The sequence below is a fragment of the Corvus moneduloides genome, chromosome 1, assembly GCF_009650955.1.
Source record: "Corvus moneduloides isolate bCorMon1 chromosome 1, bCorMon1.pri, whole genome shotgun sequence".
Classification (NCBI taxonomy): domain Eukaryota; kingdom Metazoa; phylum Chordata; class Aves; order Passeriformes; family Corvidae; genus Corvus; species Corvus moneduloides.
In genome coordinates this window covers 53,515,671-53,534,241 of record NC_045476.1, presented here as the reverse complement: position 1 = coordinate 53,534,241, position 18,571 = coordinate 53,515,671, and the positions used below count along the sequence as shown (strand labels likewise).

Genomic DNA, 18,571 nt, shown 5'->3' with positions numbered 1-18,571 from the left:
TATCCATCTTAAAACTAATAATTTAGTATTTCCTGGGTTAGTGTCAACTAGGAGCAGCTCCCTGCTTGGGTCTGCTACAGAATCACACAATAGACTGTAGAAGCACAGAGAGACCAGTGGCAGGAGTGGTTGGGAAAGGCTGAACTGCTTCTTCTGACTGCAGCCACAGTTTATGCTGGAATAATGTATTGATAAAATGACAACCTTATTACTCAGATGTTCCCCAAATAGAACCATTTCTTTTAATTGGCATCACATTTTCCACCTTCCTCTGCCACTCAAGCTGTTTTATATGATAGATTACATACCACTGTTAGGAGTTCAGCAATTTCATATCAGAGTTCCTTTAGAAGTCTTTGGGGAGTAACATCTGATCCTGGTGATTTGTTACTATTCATTTTATTGATTTATTCTAAACCTACTTCTACTGACAGTCTAATTTAGATATAGCTTAGACTCACACTTCATAAAGCAATGGTCCTCTGCAAGAGCCTCCCCAGGTTCTCTCATATTGAACACTGACATATATTAGTATTTTTTTATCTTTTCTGTTATTCTTACACTGATGCGCTCTGCTAAACCCTTATTCCCCTCCTATGAGCACGGCAGTAATATGCATTTAGCCCACTTATTTTACCAAATCTTCCTAAAACTTCAGGGGAATGTTTACAAAATCCCTCAAAATTATGACTGATAACATTTCATTATGGAGGACTGTTAAGAGGAAGGGTTAGCAGGCATTTTTTTCTCTCCATCCTAAAACCTGGAAGGTAGGATCACAAAGTGTTGGGCAAATATTTATCCTCGTTGACATCAGTCCGCGTGCATCAGATACACTTCCATTGACTGTGTGGCAGTCACAGGAGTACAGTTTTCAACACCTTTTAATCATTAGTGAAAAGCATAGTGAGCAAAAGACCTAACAACATCCTTCCTAACTAAGAAACAAAAAATACCTAAAAGAAACCAGACCTTTTTTTCTTGGAATATTAAACAAAAGACAATCTAGAAAAGGCAGAGCTGTATCTCTTTTTCACAACTTCATTTAGCAGCTGACTACAGCCAGTTCATGCAAGATAGTACCATTCTCCTCCAAGGTCATGTACATTCCACAGAGGGTGCCACTGCCCAATATCACAGCAGTGTCATCGGTGCAGTGTAGAAACAACGTGTGAAACAAAAGTAACTCTTACTACGCAGCACTTCTAGGACAAATAGACATTGTCTGAAGGCTGCTCCTAGGTGCTATGTTACGATCCTAAAGATAAAACTGCATCTGTGTGATGGGAGAGTTCCCACTAATCCAAGGATCATGCACAGTCCCAGATAAGGTGACACAGCATTGTACAAAGGTCATTACTCCTTTCTTTTCCTACTCCAATGAAATCCAAACCATACTTACACTTTTCTGCCTCTCTTTTAGCTATGTCATGAGGATTTGTCCTCTTTTTCTGTCCCTTTAATCTTTCTCCAGGCCCTCCATCATTTGCCATCCCAACTTCTGCAATAGCCTAACAAAACTGTCACGCCTCCTCCTTTGTCACACGCCATCCCCCAGTTCACTACAAAGATAAATCAGTTAATACTGACACCACCATGTTGCTCCAGTCATACTATTCCTCATTTATTTCCTTTCTCCAGATCACCCTTTCCCTCGGCCTCTTGCTCTCAAAGACCTTCACAAATTAATCTCTTCTCTATTCATTCCCTAAAATGAATCCCTTAGTAGGGAGGTAAAAGGCATGTGCTGTCAGCAGAAGCAATGGGCGAGATTATGTTCTACTTCAACAATGTTCTGCTTAAGCTGCCTGAGAGAGGTGACCCACTGGACTGAAGGAAATGGTCTGAGCAATCCAGGCAGGCCTGGAGTAGTAGCAGTGGATGTGATGATCGCTACATCATTCCAGAGGCTGCCAAACATTGAATGCAGCCACCACATGGCAAGACAGTACGTTTGAATAGAGACCAGTTGGAGGACACTCCAAAGATGACATCAGGATAATATGTAGAGAAGGAAATGCTGCTAACATCCAAGAAATAAAGATTTTGCATAAATGAACAATGATTCTGAAATAAATGGTGTAGTCAATGGGAAGGGATTAGAGATCCTGAGATGCTAAAATTTGGCCTCTTGGAGATTACTTCAAATTACATCAAGGGTTCAAATCCCCACCCTTGACGAGGATTAATCCAGGGGGTGTGTCTTGCACCTTTCACCTAGATATTCACATATTTGAAGTGTATCACTCTATTCAGTTCTTGAAACCTCAAACTGCACTGTAACATACTCAGCAGACATTTCCCAGTGATTCCAGCCACCTCAGAGATGACTCAGAAAAGTTGTTTGTGGCAGCAATTTAAAATTTCCATCCATCTCATGGTAGGAAACAAGAATGGTCTTCTTGGGGGTTGGTACCTTACAGGTTATAGTAACTCAGTGAGATGAAACTTCCTCCCTTTGAGATGGAAGGCTGGCAAGCCTTTTTTAGTGGCAAGCCCAAATTTAAGGTGATGTCCCAAGAATTTGCATATACTCCCTGACACAGTAATCACAAAAATCCCTCAGTCATTAAGCAATTACAGAGTAAGTTAAGCCCAAAGAGTGTTGCAAACCTCAGGCTTTCCAGACATCCTGTCTATGGAAGTAACCAGAGCAATAGACTAGTCTAGCTTTGCAGATTGCACTGTCCTCTTCAGGTATCCTCAGCTGCTAAAACAGTGCTCTTTTATGTCACAGGTACTGGGATAACTCCTCAGGTTGGGTCCCCACCTCTTTATTATAGCACAGTTTATTAAACTGAGTGCTTAAGGTGTCTTGCTGCAGGTTTAGCAGCAGCTGAAGGAAGCCTTGGAGACCAGGCTGGACCCCAGGAAAATGTTTTCCAGACCAGCCCCAAAATGTGCTTTATGCTCCCAGGTGCAAGCAGTATCTGCTGGCTTGGGCTAGAAAATGGAGGATGGCTGGGAGTAATCCATGGCGCATCATTCAGCCACGTTGGTGTTTATCAAAGGTGGTGTTCCATGACCACACCAGCCCCAGGATGGTGGATTTTTTTGTTAACAACCATAGAGGGCTGGAGTTATGATTTGGTATACGAAGGGTGGGAATGAAAACACGCAGAGCATCCCTCCTTGGGAAGCAGTGCAAAGGGTCAAACAGAACAACAGCCCCCCAGGAACCAACAAATGTAAGAACAGCCCTTTCTCGTGTTCTTTACAGACACAAACAAGGAAACTGCATTGGGGGCTGCAGGGAAAGCAAGAGGCCACAGAAGTCATCCTGGAACTGGCAAACAGACAGCACGAGCAGCAGCTGGGTACAACAACATCATCCTTTTATGTTCTGCGAAGGTATGCCTGCTAAAACACAAGCCTGCAGGGCTCCACAACTCAATCATTCTCTGAGATGGGCCAGATTTGAACTAGAAAAATACACAAAACCCAGCAAATCCAAGCACCCAAACGGCAGAAGGATGCCTTCAGGTACACACACAAAGCTGTACATATGCACAGTCAACATCCCATACTTCCTCATGCCAAAGGCAACTGAGTCTGCAAAACAAGCTGGTAAAAACCATTATGGGGCATCCCCCTCATAAACCACTGGGAAACATAACTCCTAAAGTCTTTCATTTTGATGAAGTTCTGTATTTCCAGATTAATAAAGTCAGAAGAAAATGGTATCTGGGGAACTGCCCTTGAGGGAGTGGAGGGCTGCTGGGCAAGGTTTAGCATGCACCTTTGTGATGGCAAAAAACCGAAGGCGCAGTCACTTTGTTCTGTTCCTGGGATCCAGTTTACCCTGGCTACAGGGCAGAGCCTAATTGTTTCTTTCTAAACGAGTTAGGATAAGGCAGAGGTGAGGGGAAGCTAATCAACCTTTAAATACTTTACCATCTGCTAACAACCAAGCAAGTAGTGGTTTAACACTGGCTTTGAGGACAGTTTACCACCCCCTCTGTATAACAAAAAGACCGGGCTTAGGAACAGCCTCTCTGTGATCTGAGGGAGAGAGAGCAAAGAGGGAGAAAAAAAAAGGTAATACATGGGAGGATGTATACAGCATCTAATGCTTTAAGTAAGGAGTGCTTTGCATTTACAAACACCAAAATATAATGCATATCACTAGTGAAAATATAATTGTTTTCCAGCAAGATTGCAAGCTTATAAAATAAGATGAAACAGACTATAAAGACTGGCAGCTGATGTTCCCCAATCTGTGCGTGATAAACATTAATGGGAAAACTTATTCTGGATCCAATATTTGACCTTAAAAGGCCAGGGAAGGATTCTCACTACACTGCCTAAGAGCTGGTTCAAGTAAATTACACCCATAGCTAGCCTAGTGCATCTGTGGAAGGAAAACAACCACAGCCTCTCTCTGCACTAAATATTAATGTCTAGGCAGACAAAAGCAGCACTAGGAGCACTGTAATAATATCACTGGCAGACACTCTATGTGTTTCTTTGGGGCATTGGCACATCAGCACTAGGAATATGCCTATTGTCCCACATTAAACTAATGCCTTATTCTGAGACATTCCTCTGGGAATCACAGATGTTATTTATATTTCCAGACATTTAAAAGGATTAAAGTGTGTTTATTCCCAGTAATCTCATTTGTAGAGAAAGATATATACAGGCATCAGGAGTACACATTTTAACCCTATTGGGGATGACCAAATGCACAGTGACATTGGCAGCCACCTACCCTCCTCTTCAGGACTCCGAAAGTCTCACCAGCCTGGCCACTTCCATTAAAACTATCTGTGAATTGCAGGTTACAGGCACTTCTGATAAACTACTCCATGAGCGCTTGGTGACACCAAGCTGTGCATGTAGCCAAGAGATCCAGCTGAAAATTAAACTGCATGTCAAGTAGCCCAATTCATATAAAATTGCTCTAGGCGGGAATAAAATGTCTCTGGTTGAAGACACACAAGTAGAGCACTGGGCGATATGCTGTGCCCTGGGCTATGAGGAAATTTATAAGCCATTTTTATGAAAGAGACGTGCCAAAGTACTGGGGTGGTGGCAAAACGAGTAGCTGGCCAGGAGGTGAGGTGTATTGCAAGCATCCGGATAGACACAGGAACAGCTGCAGGCTACGGAGGATGGCAGCCCTGGCTGCACAGAGACGGTGCTGTACAAAGCCCGCCGCAGCCTGCGCTACCCCGGCGGCAGCCAAAGCCACGGTAAACCGGCTCAAGTTGCTGCCGAGCGGCTCCGGTACCGCCGGCGCTCCCGCCCCGGGGCCGGTGCCGCTCCGACACCTCCCGGCTGCCGCGCCGCACTCGGGGGTTCCTCCCCGCATCGCCCCGGCTGCACGCCCGGCTGGCAGCGGCTTTCGGCCACGGGTGCCCGGGAGCGATCCCCGCGCCGCCCCGCTCTGCCGGCACCGGGACCGGCACCTCTGCTCCATTCCCGGCCGCCGCCGCCTCCCCGCCAGGCTCGCTCCTTACCCGTCTCTTTGTCCTGGGCGGCTTCCAGGTGCAGGTCGCTGAGGAGATGCTCCAAAATCTTCTCCGGCGTCCCCGACACGACCACGTATCTGTCGGAAAGCAGAGAGTCCCCGGAGTCATCCTCGGTGGAGGACTGCGAGCGGCTGCTCCACTCATCCTCCTCGTCCTCCTCGTCGATGTACTTGAAGTAAGGCACGTCGAAGGTGGGCAGCGGCCGCTCCCCGCCGCGGCCCGCCAGCGCCTCGGGCACCCGCACCCTGCCGCTGCCCATGGCGCCCCGCTCCCTGCGCGCCGCCGCCCGGCCCTAAGCTCCCCCCGCGGGGGCCATCGCCCTGCCGGGGGCCGCGGGCCGCCGCCCCGCCCGCCGCCGCCGAGCCCGGCCCGGCCGGCCCAGCCCCGCACGCCCGGAGCCGCGGAAGCCTTACCTCCCGCGCCGCTCGGGGGCCGGGCTGCGTGACCACACCTTCCGCAGCACCAGCGCCGCGCCGGCCGCCTCCCGCGCCCGCTCGCCGCCGCCTCCATCGTCCACCTTCCGCGCGCAGGGGGAGAGGGACAGAGAGAGCGCGGTCAGTGCCCGCCGGGGTCGGGGCTGCGGCTGCCGTCCCGCCGCGGCCGCCGCCCGGGGGGCCGCTGCCGGAGGCCTAAACTGGGGAGGGGGCTCTTTGCACCCCGGGACAGGGAGGCGGAACGGGCTCCCCTTTGTGAGCGGCACTGGGCTCCGTGTGCTGGATTTTAATTCACAGAAGCCAGTGGGAGGGAGGCTTTGAATATGCGGGTTTCCGTGTCCCCAAGGTGATAGCTTGCTTAATTCCCAGACAGTCAAACAAAGCAGGGGACAGGTAACAATAGTCTGAAAGCGGCAAGTGCTCCCGAGCACGCCACTAATACAGAGGCAGAATACACCTTCTGTAAAGCTTCTCTCCTGTACTTCAGTAAAGGCAATAAGAGCAGTGGGGCGGGCATGCAATGTGTGCCTCTGAGCATCTCCTAAAATATTCCGTGTACGGATCTCGCTTCTTTTCAACAACTTTTTAACTTGGCAAACAAACACCACACCCCCCCCACCCCCCCGAAAGTTCAGCCCAGTGACCGCCGTGTGTGTGAATCTTGGCTAAGCTGCGGTTTGGACACCGACTTTCTCCCTCCCTGCTCCCTGAAACTGAAGGGAGCTGAACCATCATCCATTTGTGCACACGCAGCCCGCTTCCCCAGCGCAGCCAAAGCCAGCTGACTGAGCAGTGCGGGAGACGAGGGCTTGCTGCTGACTGAGCAGGGTGCATTGAAACACAGCGGCTGCCGAAGAGCGGCGCGCAGCCCCCTGCGAGATCCTCCTGGCAGATTCAGTCACCGGAGAGTAAGCGACACAAAAGAGGCGGCTGTGTCAATGCAAGTACATCTAGTAGGTGCTGTTCCTTTAATTCTGACCTGGTTTAGTTGTGTTGCTCAGTATGTCAAACACATGTATGAGGGCCATACATGTACTACTCAAAGAAAACAGCATTTGTGCATCAAGTGTACAGCATCCAGCAGTGAGAAAAACTTTGAGTGGGTTAAAAATTGCTGAGGAACAAAGCTACCTTGGCAAAACAAGGGAGAGAAACCATTTTTTGATTCCTCTTTATATTATTTCTTACTTTAAGACCCAGTGAATCTGACTGCTACTTCTGGTTGTCACTGTGGTGCAGGCATGCCCAAAGATGCAGCCCCTGCCCTGAAGAAGTTTTCTTTATCACTAAAAAACATGCAGAATTGATCTATTAAATTTCTGCAAGGTCAGACATACAGGTACTGAGCCAATTAATGTCAGATATTCATTGTAACATTCCCAGGAGACATTACTGAGCAGCCGCGTTACAGGAATACTGATGCATAATTGTAATCTTCCATTTCACTGGACATGGTTTTTTGTTGCCTACATATTTGAAAAACTGCAATGAAAGAAACAGCAAAAGAGAAGGAGAGGAAGAACAAGAAACAGGCATAGCATCAAAGCAATTCAGTAAAAGGGAGATTTATCCAAGCAAATAAATCGCTCAATTTCTCTGCCTCTTCTCTGGCATTTCCATCCTCTAAAATAGCCCTGGATCCCCATTTCCCTGTGCTCACTGACATTACAAACTGCAGCACATATGGAGAATGTATGTGATGTATGGTGCTGTATTTGTACAAGCCATCTATTTCCTCATAGATGGGAATGGATTTTAAGCACACCCATATACATTACATACATGAGCAGCTGGCAGCAAGTCAACGGGGAGCACTGGGAGGGCGAAAGCTCTCTCACACTGAAAGGACATTAACAATGGTTGGTGTGGAAGACGGTGTTTCCCCTTCAGCATCTCACTAGGCAGAAATATTTTCAAAAAACCTTTGGAGTAGGTGTTTGCAAATTTACAGCATAAAGTGCCCCAATGGTAAGATTTTCATAAGGCTCTTCCTCTTGTCCTCGCCTCTTTACCAATTCCAAGGAAGAGAAAAATCAATCTATTTTATCAGGAAAGACAAAAATTGGGCAAAACTCAGGCCAATTGGTTTCAATTTGGATTTCCATTACCTATAATAAATATTTCCCCCAGAAAAGGAGAGGAGTAGAGAATTTCTTTATTTTTCTATCTTATATCAAAAATAATCTCACTTTAAGGGAAGGATTATGATTTCATTAAACCTCCACTTATACATGACATATTTTTGTGTTCAGTCAGGCCCTTTAATCATACAACAAGCCACAACAATTAACCTGAACAAAGCAAAGCACAAAGGCAAGTCCTACATATTTTCACAAGTTCCGATTTCAATACAGATATTACTCTAAAATGACATCAAGGCACGCTTCATTTATCAGAATCTGGAATGGTCCGTGAAATAATTTTTGCTGGAAGAAAACCGGGCTGCTCTCAGCATGCTCCATCTAAATCCAGCGGCAGATGAGAAGGAGGATGCAAGGGGCCCCCAAGTGACAGCAGCGTGTACTGAAGGGCAAGGCAGCATCCTAGCCGAGTCCCTGAAAGTCAGCAGACTGACTCAAGAGACGTTCTCATCACACTTCCAGTTAAAAACGAAGCCTCCCAGCACTTTTCCAGACCTTCACACAGCCCTTGCAACCTGCGCCGGCCGTGCAGGGGCACAGCGGCACAGCATTACCATCTCTCATTTTATGGCCAGGTAGAAGAACTGGGCCAGAGAGGCCACCACAGAATCCCAGTTTGCTTGGGTGATGCTACACCGGCACCTGGGCTTGGAGCCCTCCATGCTGCCTATCTGATATTTACTTTGCTCCAGTGCAGTGGGTAGGAAATTACTCCCAGCAGCCTTGATCAGAATACATTTGGACTTGAGGTGGGACAGGAAAGGGTAGAACAACAAAATGCCACGGAGGTAAACTGCCATCCCACTTTACATGTGGCCTTATGCATGCTCCCTGTCTAATCTGTCCCTTCAAAAGTACCATTCACATCCTGTTTGGGTGTTATAATCAATCTGTGGTGCACATTACCCATTCCTAGGAAATTTAGCTAGCTCTGCATCTGTCAACCACTATATTTCACATTTATTACAGCTTTTAATTAATCATCTCTTGATAGCTAAACACAGCACTATCAACCTCAATGTCAGTTCCCAGCAGGAGTTTCAAGTAAACAGCAACATTCTCTGGACTCAGTGGATCTTCCAACCAATATTATAGCCAATTTTCCACTCCTCTCATCCATCTTCCTAATACTGAGGTAAGCCATTTATCTCCCGGGTAATATATTTTAACAGCAGACAAGTGCTACCTTTATTTTCAGCATGAAAGGAACCCTGGGGTGGTATAAATATTTATATGCTTATAGGAATGAAACAGCTGGAAGTCCTTGCTTAGCGAGCCTCAACTTGTGAGCTACACTTTGCATGAGCAGGAATATGACCCCCTAAATTAGCACAGAGGCAGAAGGAAGCAGAGGTACGTATGGCAGTGTTGAAAACAGCTACAGTGGGCTGGCTTCCTTGTAGGAGACATTAGGTTTCTGGGTTATTTGCAATTGGCAGGGAAGAACCCAATCTCTGGCCAAAGCAATTGGTAACTCTGGTATCAGGGATTTTTCTGTGTTCCTTGAATTCCTGGGCTGGGGCTTTTAATTAATTAAAAGAGGATCCAACACCCAGAATGCACTGCCTCCTCTCTTCCTGTGAGAAACCTCCACTGCTAGAAATAGCATTTAAAAGCTGTTCTACTTTCCAGCAGCTTTCTAACAGAAAAAAACCACTATGCTCTGCAACAGACAGTATATTCAGAAGCCTGCTTCACTGAAAAGAAAATCCATTTTCACATAATTTCTCCAGGACAGGACAACTGCGCAAAGATTAATTTCTGTCTATGTTACCCACTACTGAAGTGCCTGTTAGGTTGGAAGATCCCTAACCAGCGGTGCAAACTATGCTTTTCCCAATGACAGTACTTTTGTCCAACACCTCTTCACCTGTTTTTTTTTTTTAAGGGGGATCAGACACAGAGCTACCCCAGCCAATACCAGATCCAGACATATTTACACACTGCCGGTTTCAGTGGGTAAAAAAGTAATACAGGAGCTAGGAGATAACCTATAAGGCACCTATAAACTTAATGGAGCGTGGAAAATCCAGTGCACAGACAGATTTTCTTGCTGCCAACCAACCAAGCAAAGGCAAAGAGAATCTTCTTTGGGCAACATGCAACAAAGCAAACTTTACACAGGCTATCTGCTTCAAAATCACGTTAAATAACAAAGAAATTGCCTCTTCTAGAAGTTATGGAGGGCAGGAACATTTTGTTTTCACAGCATAATTTCATAAAACTGACTCAACACAATCAGATAATGTCAATCACTTCTGCCTGTATGTCTTTTGATGCTGGTGCCAGGTCATGCCCTTGAGAGGTACGGAAAAAGGCATACGTAGAGGATTCCCAGGGCTGTTCGTGTTCTGAAGAGGAGACCGCTCCCCTCAATGAATGTAAGGAGCTTCCCTGTGCACACAGGAATATATCCATGGAAGCAGTGTGAAACACAAGAGCAGAGTCGGGAAGTGGGCTCAGATGAACACGTGTAGAGAAGCTCCCACTGCTATGCAGGGAAAGTGCTCAAATTGGTGACAGAGCCTGACAAAACCCATGAAATAACAAGATCCTCATTTCCAAAGACTGATTGTTTTGCTGGGCAGGTGTCCTTTTGCTTGGATATTATAATATCTCTGGTGCATATTATCCATGCAAAAGAAGAATTACAAGAACATGAAAAAGACAGAATAGTCAAGTCCAAAAACTGAGAAACACTGACTGGTATTCTTTGTATTATCTAATGTAGTTCCTTTGAATAAAACACTCTATTTTTGTTGGTTTTTTTTTTTTTAATTTCTTTTAAACTTTGTTCTGCTCCATCTCTACATCTTTTCCTTTTTCAGCATGTGTTGAGACTTCACTTTGAGACTGGGTCCAAGCTAAGACAAAAGACCTTTGTCTGTTGGGACCCTTCTGTATCCATTGCAAAGGCTGGAAGCACCTGCCTCTGCAGTGTGGCACTGAGGTCCCCAAACCTGCCCACTGAGAACTAGGTTGGACACACCAAAAGTGACAGAGTTAAATCTCCATCCTGGCTCATTACATCCTACAAGCACATTCTGGTTGTAACAGCCAGGAGCTGCAGCTGTACAGAAAACCCTTCGCAGCTCAGGCTGAAGCATGCTCAGTGCTTCCAGAGCCTTCAAATATTAACCAGCAGAGCTCTAGGAACTCTTTACAGAGCTTGTACAAACTGCATTTTTTGGCCTCTAACTCAGGTCAGATTTGGGTGAATATTTATGCAGATGGCAAAAAAACCCCAAAGGGATTTCAGATCTCACTTCAAAAGAATAAGGGCATAGGAGCTTTTCAGAGAACTACTGCCAAATTTTTTAATTTTTTTTTTTTAACATAGCAAAACAGTATTGACCCCTAACTTCACTCTTAGCTGCTTCTGAACCATGCTGGCTGCATATTTCATGTAAAATTGCATAGGCTGAGGCAGACACCTTTCAGAATAAACAGATAAGATGCAACAGCTCCTAGAAGCAATGGAAAATGAAATCTTACAGTGTGAGACATTCGCTAGTGCTAGTAATAGACAATGAGGTGAGTCCTGGTTTTAAAATATGAGCACATTTATACTGCAAACATAAAAGAAAGTTAAAAAAAAAAAAAAACTACAATGAAACACATTCTATTAACAGCTTTAAGATACACTTTCAGACAGCTTCTATCAAGACTAAAGATAATCACCTTCTTACACTTCACTGTATTCTTCCCTGGAATCTGTTATTGTGGAAACTGCAAAATTAGACCTACAGTCACCAAAATACAAACATGTATAGAAATTACTCCATTCTTTGCAGGCTATTCCTCTTCATTTAACAAGAAAATGGAAGTGAACAAACCACAATTAACATGAAGGTGGATGACAATATCTCTGATCTCTGTGGATAATCCGTCTCAAAATATGCTACTGCATTTCCCAGAGTTTCAAGAGAGATCAAAATCTGTATTAAGATGTTTGATTCACTTTCAACTACAACAGGAGAAAGGCTTTCAAAGTCACCAGCACAGCTTAACCCCACTGTGCAAGGAGGAGACAGTATATTTTCTGCAGTAGTTACCCTCTCTTTATTTTAGAAATACAAAAATAAAAAATAGTAACTACTCTACCTCAATTTAAAATATCAAAAAATGAAATGTTTTCAATGGGACTGACTGTTTTGTAGTTGCAAGATCACCACTTTTTTCCAAATTTTAAGGGAAAAATTACCTTACAGGACTGAGGACCGTCAACAGCAGTTTGTCATATGGCAATTCTTAAGTATCAAAAAAAAAAAAAGTTAAAAAAGGCTGTGTTATTTCATTTCACTACAAAATACAGCTCATAGGATATACATATTGCATTTTATTATTTTTTCTGATGTCATGATCTTTTCTCCAGTTCTCTGTACTCTCATATTTTTTTTCCTATGCAGTTGTTAAAGCCTTTCATAAACATGGGCTAATCACAGTACACTGGTAGAAATCGACTAATGACATTAAAATGCCTCACACAGTGATTTTGTTTTGGCTCTCAGTGACTTCTGACCAGTCTGTAAAACCATAAAACACTCTAAATTTTTGACCACAACCTCCCTTCAGGAAAAAGCACACAGCCATTGTGCCAAAACTTCCTAGTGGTCTCACACTGAGCTATCAGTCTCACAGATGCACAAACACAACATTCGGCTCAACACAACCTCCTCTGAATTTATCAACTACACAAATGGTGATAAAATGGGCATGAGCCACAACATGGGAAAAAAAAATCAAAATCCTTTGTTCTGAAGCCAGTTTTGAATACTGTGTTTGATAATGCACAGAACAAGCCCTTTTAGAAAAACTGTTGGTGCTGTCATCTGCATTACTGAGCATCCGCAGCAAAGGCAATGTTAATAACAAGTTATCCTTGTAGAGGGGTCAAAAGGACAGTGCTGGTAAGACAGAGATGACAGACAACAGGCATCAGGGAAAAGATTAATATCCCTACACAGTCATATATCAAGGAACACAATTTTTTCCTGTAATCCCAAAACTGCTGAGAGTAGGATTATTTCTGCTTTCTCTATTACTAAGAAGAAAGAAACCGCTCATGGGAATAGGGTGCTGCTAAATGCAAGTCCTTACGTGAGCCAAAGGGCTGCAGTTAGGTCCTTGGGAAAAAAAAAAGCTCAGTTGCATGATATTCCCAAGCAGTGGTCCTGCTACAAGCAGGGTGGGGGTTCCTTGTGCAGGCTACTTAAAAATATCAAAAAAGTTTGTGTAGTTAAAGAAAGGCAAAAGAAGTGAAAAAAAGAGGAACCTCATGCAGCTTTTCATAGAATCACAGAATTGTTTATGTTGAAAAGACCTTTAAGATCAAGTCCAACCACCAGAAAATTCACAGTTAAGAAGAAAAATACCCTTAATTTTCTTTGGAAAATAACAGAAGCATAAAATCCATGACTCAAACAGGAATTCTGGTGTACACTTCCTTGTGGCACACTTTGATGGTGCTGAGCTCCAGTACAGCTGCAGGCACACTGTTTGGTCACGTCATAGCAGGTTAACTGCAAGAAATGTCCTAAATGGAGACCAAATTGTCCATACCCCTGACTGGCCCCCAATTTCCTCCGAATATATTTAAAGTGAGAACACTTTAAGGATTGGGCTTTAATGAAATGAAGCAAAATCTCTAAGACAGGAAAAAGGGCACACTTTCTAAAATAATTGAAAAAAAAATCATTACTGGTGTCACAACCACCGAAGTAATGTTATCATAACCTTAACACTCCACAGGTCTCTGTCGGTTAATGAGAAATGTCTTCTCTCAACAACTGAAGGCTATGCATTTCAGTTTCCCCTTTCTCGGAGCACACTCTCTTCATAGCTAGTAGTGGGGGAGTCTGACAGCCTGACAGAGAGCTGCTGCCTTGGCAAGGACAACTGAGGAGATCTTCTCTCTGCAACCATACAAAAGCAGATGGGAAAAAAGAAAGGGGAAGCGAGAGAAGAGAGACAAAAGATGTGATGGTGGTATTAATATTGCTATCATTCTCTCACAGCTGGCAGGACAGAATTTACGTGAAAAAAATATCATTATATGGAAGAATTGCAGGCTTAGAGCATCTGTATTTGTAGAAAAACCTGAACCACACCAGGGCAAGTTAACATGATTGTAGAACAAAAAGGGTAGATGCCAACCATCCCTTCCAGTGGCCTTGCAATTAATGTGGTGGGGTATGGAGCTGGTTGGAAATTTCCCAATGCAATCTTTTATTTTCACTGAAAAAATATGAATTCACTACAACTGAAACTGTGCCAGAACACGTCAGTTTGAACAGGAAGTATCCAGCCAGGCTTCCTCCACTGCCTGCACCTACTGCCCACCCCAGGCTGGCAGAGCTTCTTCATCCCGTGCTACACAAGTGTTCAACAAGCATGGAGGTGCAGGTCCCAAGGTAATTGTCAGGAAAATTTGATTTGTATTTCTGCCCCAAGAGAGTTTTACAACTGTATTATTTTCACCAGAATCAGAACTGTAAAGTTTCCTTCAGGACAAAAAGTCAAAGACCAGATGCGAGTATCTCCTTTGCAAATAGAATAGAATAGAATAGAATAGAATAGAATAGGAGTATGTAGATGAAACAACAGTTCAATCCCCCAGCTATCTGGGGGAGACACTGGAAGATGCTGGAACAGTGTCTTCCAGTGATGTCAGTGGCAGTGGTTCGAGCCTTAGCTGCAGTGAAAAGCATGAAGGAAATAATATAAAAACTGCAGGACTTATGTTTCAGCCAAGAAGGGGGGAGGAGTGCCAAGGCTTCAAGGAGGACTGCAGGCTTAACCTGGATACCCTAGGACTGATAACACATACTACTATTACCATATGGCTCAGAGAAAGAAAAATGGACTGTGTAGATATACAGAAACTATACTTGAGAATAATCCGAACATCAAACGGGCAAAATTCTAGAAACTACTGGAATATGAGGGGAAATTAATAACTTGATTGACATCTAACAGGGCTAGAACTTGACTTCTCTGGCAGCCCCCATACAGCTTTCACTCAAGAATAAGAACTGCAGAACACAGCTCACTAACTTTAGTGGATTTAATTTATTAACGTAGACTAATATTCATCTCGGTAAGGACATGTATACAAAAGCCTTACAACCTTTATAATGGAAGCAGCAATAAATAAGGTCTCCTGAAGGAATGGAAGAGAGATGGCAGTAAATATATGACACTGTCAGCCTTATATTGCTCTAATTACCAGTTCTGAACACATAAAACTTCTAAGGCAAATAGACAAGACTGATGATGCCTTTCTTTGTCTTCCACTCCAATTTATACCAGGTAAGTAGCAAAATAGTTTTTAAAAAAATTCACTTATCCCCTTACTCTCTCTTAGAGAAACCTTTGTCTCTTGACTTATGTCCATAATACCTCTCAATGCTGCCAACGCCATCACTCCAATAAAAATAAAATTAAATGAAATATGTATCCTACTGCCATTATAAGCCACAATTCCAAATTAGGAAGGTTAAAAATTGCCTATTGCTGCTCATTACACTTATCACTGTAAGGCATATATCTTTTTGTTGAAGCATTATGCTCACAGAAGGATGCAGCTAATTTTCCACAAAAGAGTACTCAGCAAAGGTCAGGAGCTGGTTCTGACCTCATAAAACGCTTAAGAAAAACTCTAAAACTGAGAATACTATATAAAGCCCAAGCTCACTCTCAAGAACTCCAGAATGAAACTCTCTCAAATGCACTGACATTTAACAGCAAGTGCGAAAAAGCATTGAGTGAAGGAATAAAAAAAATAACAATCCCAAGCTAATGTTTAAAATCAAAACAATTCATTTAACTTCTCGGCCAACAGCAGTCATCATAAAGTAGAATTTATATCCTGTGGTTTGGTGGTTGTTTTCAACTAAGTTAGACATAATACAGTGATTTCTTTTGAGGAAAGCATGAATCACAATGGCTACAATTTTCTTGGGTTTGGATGACAGTTCTAATTCTCTCCAAAATAGTCTGAAATCACCAGCCTTTTTACTAATGCTTTCTAATGGTTCTTTTCTTGTTAATTAATTCATGAATCTAAATCATTCAAACATAGATAAGCCACTAATCACTCGCAGACTTGATAACGGATCCTAAGTAGATGGAAATGTGTAGAGCATGCAATAAATTTGCCAAAAAAAAAAAGAGAAAGGAGTTAGAAGGAAAAATAAAACTCTCTCCTTCCATCTAATAGCAGGAGATTTGATTCTGCATTTATTATGCAGGATAAAATGCTCACTGATATCAATAGTCAACCATAGAAATTACAGAAATCAGGCTGCTTCTTATAGAATGCTCTTTTCTAATGTTACATGCAGAGGAGCAAATTAAATGATCCATTTTTTTTGTTGTTTTGGTACAATGTTTGTTGTCCACATTTAGCAAAAGGAATACATAAAAGAATAAGGGAGGTGGGAAATAGCAGGTTAACAATCAACTCTTTAATTCAGAAGTGGAAGTTATAAAGAAATAAAAAAATTTTTTTGCAGGATTACGACAAGGAAAAAGAAGAAAAGTGCTTTCTTGCATGCCTACATAAAGTAAAATACTATAAAATGATTCATTAAGTTTCCATGTATTGAAGAAAAGTGAAGTGTCACAAACAATACAAATTACAGAAAAATGTATAATGACACCACATTATGAAGCAACATTTTATATTTCTTCGTATTTTGTGATTTTAAATAATCATATATTAATTTACTCTTATTTTGTTCCTGATGGAATCATGTAGCTGCTTGTTACATGCCTACATGCTCTAAATTTATTTCAGTAGGAATGTTGGGAGTTTCCTCTCTGCTTTCCCTAGACAATACAATCGTGCCCAACTTTAGAAGGGAGGTAAGTTAGTTCTACCAAGGGCAACCCCAACATTTTTTCAAGTTATGGAATGAAAAAAGCATTGTTACCGTGGCAACTGGTAAATCACATTGTATCTGCAATGAGATGCAAGGCATCTTGAGTAAACACTCATCTGCCTCCTTGTGTGACCTCCTCCACAGGGAATGGTTCCTTTGTGGAGGAACATTCGCAGATCTGTGGCATAGTCACTGTCTCTTCTACAAAAAGTTGACAGAAGTAATTCAAAGTGTAATTTTTGCATGGGCAAGCTTAACCAGATCTATCATTAGAATAGGAAGAAATACTGGGAAAAAAGATCAAATATTGAATGTTTTTCTGGGATTTGCCTCAATCAAGACCATGAAACCTTACAAAGACAGTGTACCTCAAACTCGTTCTGTATCCCCTGCATTAGAAGACCGTCCACAACAGCACTAGAAAGAAAACCTTGCTGCCAGCATGGAGGCTGACAGACATGCAGCAGCACATCGCGCTGGCGCTGGAGCTGTTACCGCCTCCAGCCATGTGCTCCACCCTTCTCAGGGATGCTGCCGCCTCCAAAACAAGGACATCTGATCTACCCTTAACCAGGCTGCTGCATGTTTTGCCGGGCTCTGATATTATCAGCACCTCACATACCAGCTCTGCCTCAGCGGGCCTCCCCTCCTCCCCATGGTAGGGGACAATTGTCTTCAGAACAACCCCTCAAACCATGTTGCTCTGTGACAGTCCCATCCATAAAGTCTCAGCTCATCCATCAGACACTGGCCTTTCACTGTACTTCCCTGCTGCCCTTTTCCAGCCCTCCTTCAGCCACTATCATGCCTTCATAAGGCTCCTTCTCTCTTCCATGAAATTTACCATGAGGAGCAGCATTGACACCAGGTTCCCAAATAATCTCCCTTGGGTCACTCCACTTCACCTTCCTCAAAATATCTCCTCCTCCTTGACCTCCTGAGCAAGCTGGTGTTACCTACAGGGAGAGAGTCACACTCCAGGGTGCCACTTCTCAGCTTCTGATACCATATTGTATGCACAGTGATTTCTTCAGTCAACAAAGGCTTCACTGAGGGCTGCAATTGTCCACTGACATATACCTTCTGATCCCATTCTTTTTCTCTCATCACATCCCATTACTTTCAGACTGCATAGTACAGACTGCTTAGACACTGTCAACACCTATTATGCCACCCAAGAAATATTGAAACTCTCACGTATCTCTGATCCTTGCTTCCCTTCCCCCATTTCTAGCTTTGATTCCTTCCTGACCATCATAGTTTTAAACAATTTATATAGCTTTCTACAGCTACATCCTTTTCATGTATAACTGTGAGATCTCATCTAGACAACTTCTTTCTGCTTACTCAGGAAATTATTTTTATGTCATATATCTCATAAATTCACCTTCTCTCATAAGTCCTTCCAGAAATGACTTCTTAAACCTGTTTACTTTGTCATTGCTGAGTTTTTCCTTCCCAAATGGTTGGCCATTTGCTGTTTGGCCTGAACTTTGATAAATAAGGAGATACTGTGTGTGAAGAAGACACATGGTCTGGAATTCACCGTCTATCACAGAGCATTTGAGTAACAGAAAGATAAAATGAGATGTGTGAGCAGATGACCAGGTCTTAACTCCCTAATAGAACCCTGTGGA

At 43.3% G+C, this 18,571-nt stretch overlaps 1 protein-coding gene across 1 annotated transcript in view; it reads right to left on the bottom strand.

Annotated features, from left to right (window-relative positions):
* RAPGEF5 (Rap guanine nucleotide exchange factor 5) overlaps positions 1-18,571 on the bottom strand; it is a 160,773-nt gene that overhangs the window by 59,737 nt on the left and 82,465 nt on the right. Inside the window, exons 10-11 of the mRNA XM_032109909.1 lie at positions 5,888-5,991; positions 5,463-5,551 (exon numbers count right to left, since the gene is read on the bottom strand). Of these exons, the coding sequence (XP_031965800.1) occupies positions 5,463-5,551; positions 5,888-5,991 (193 nt within the window). The remainder of the gene's footprint in view (positions 1-5,462; positions 5,552-5,887; positions 5,992-18,571) is intronic.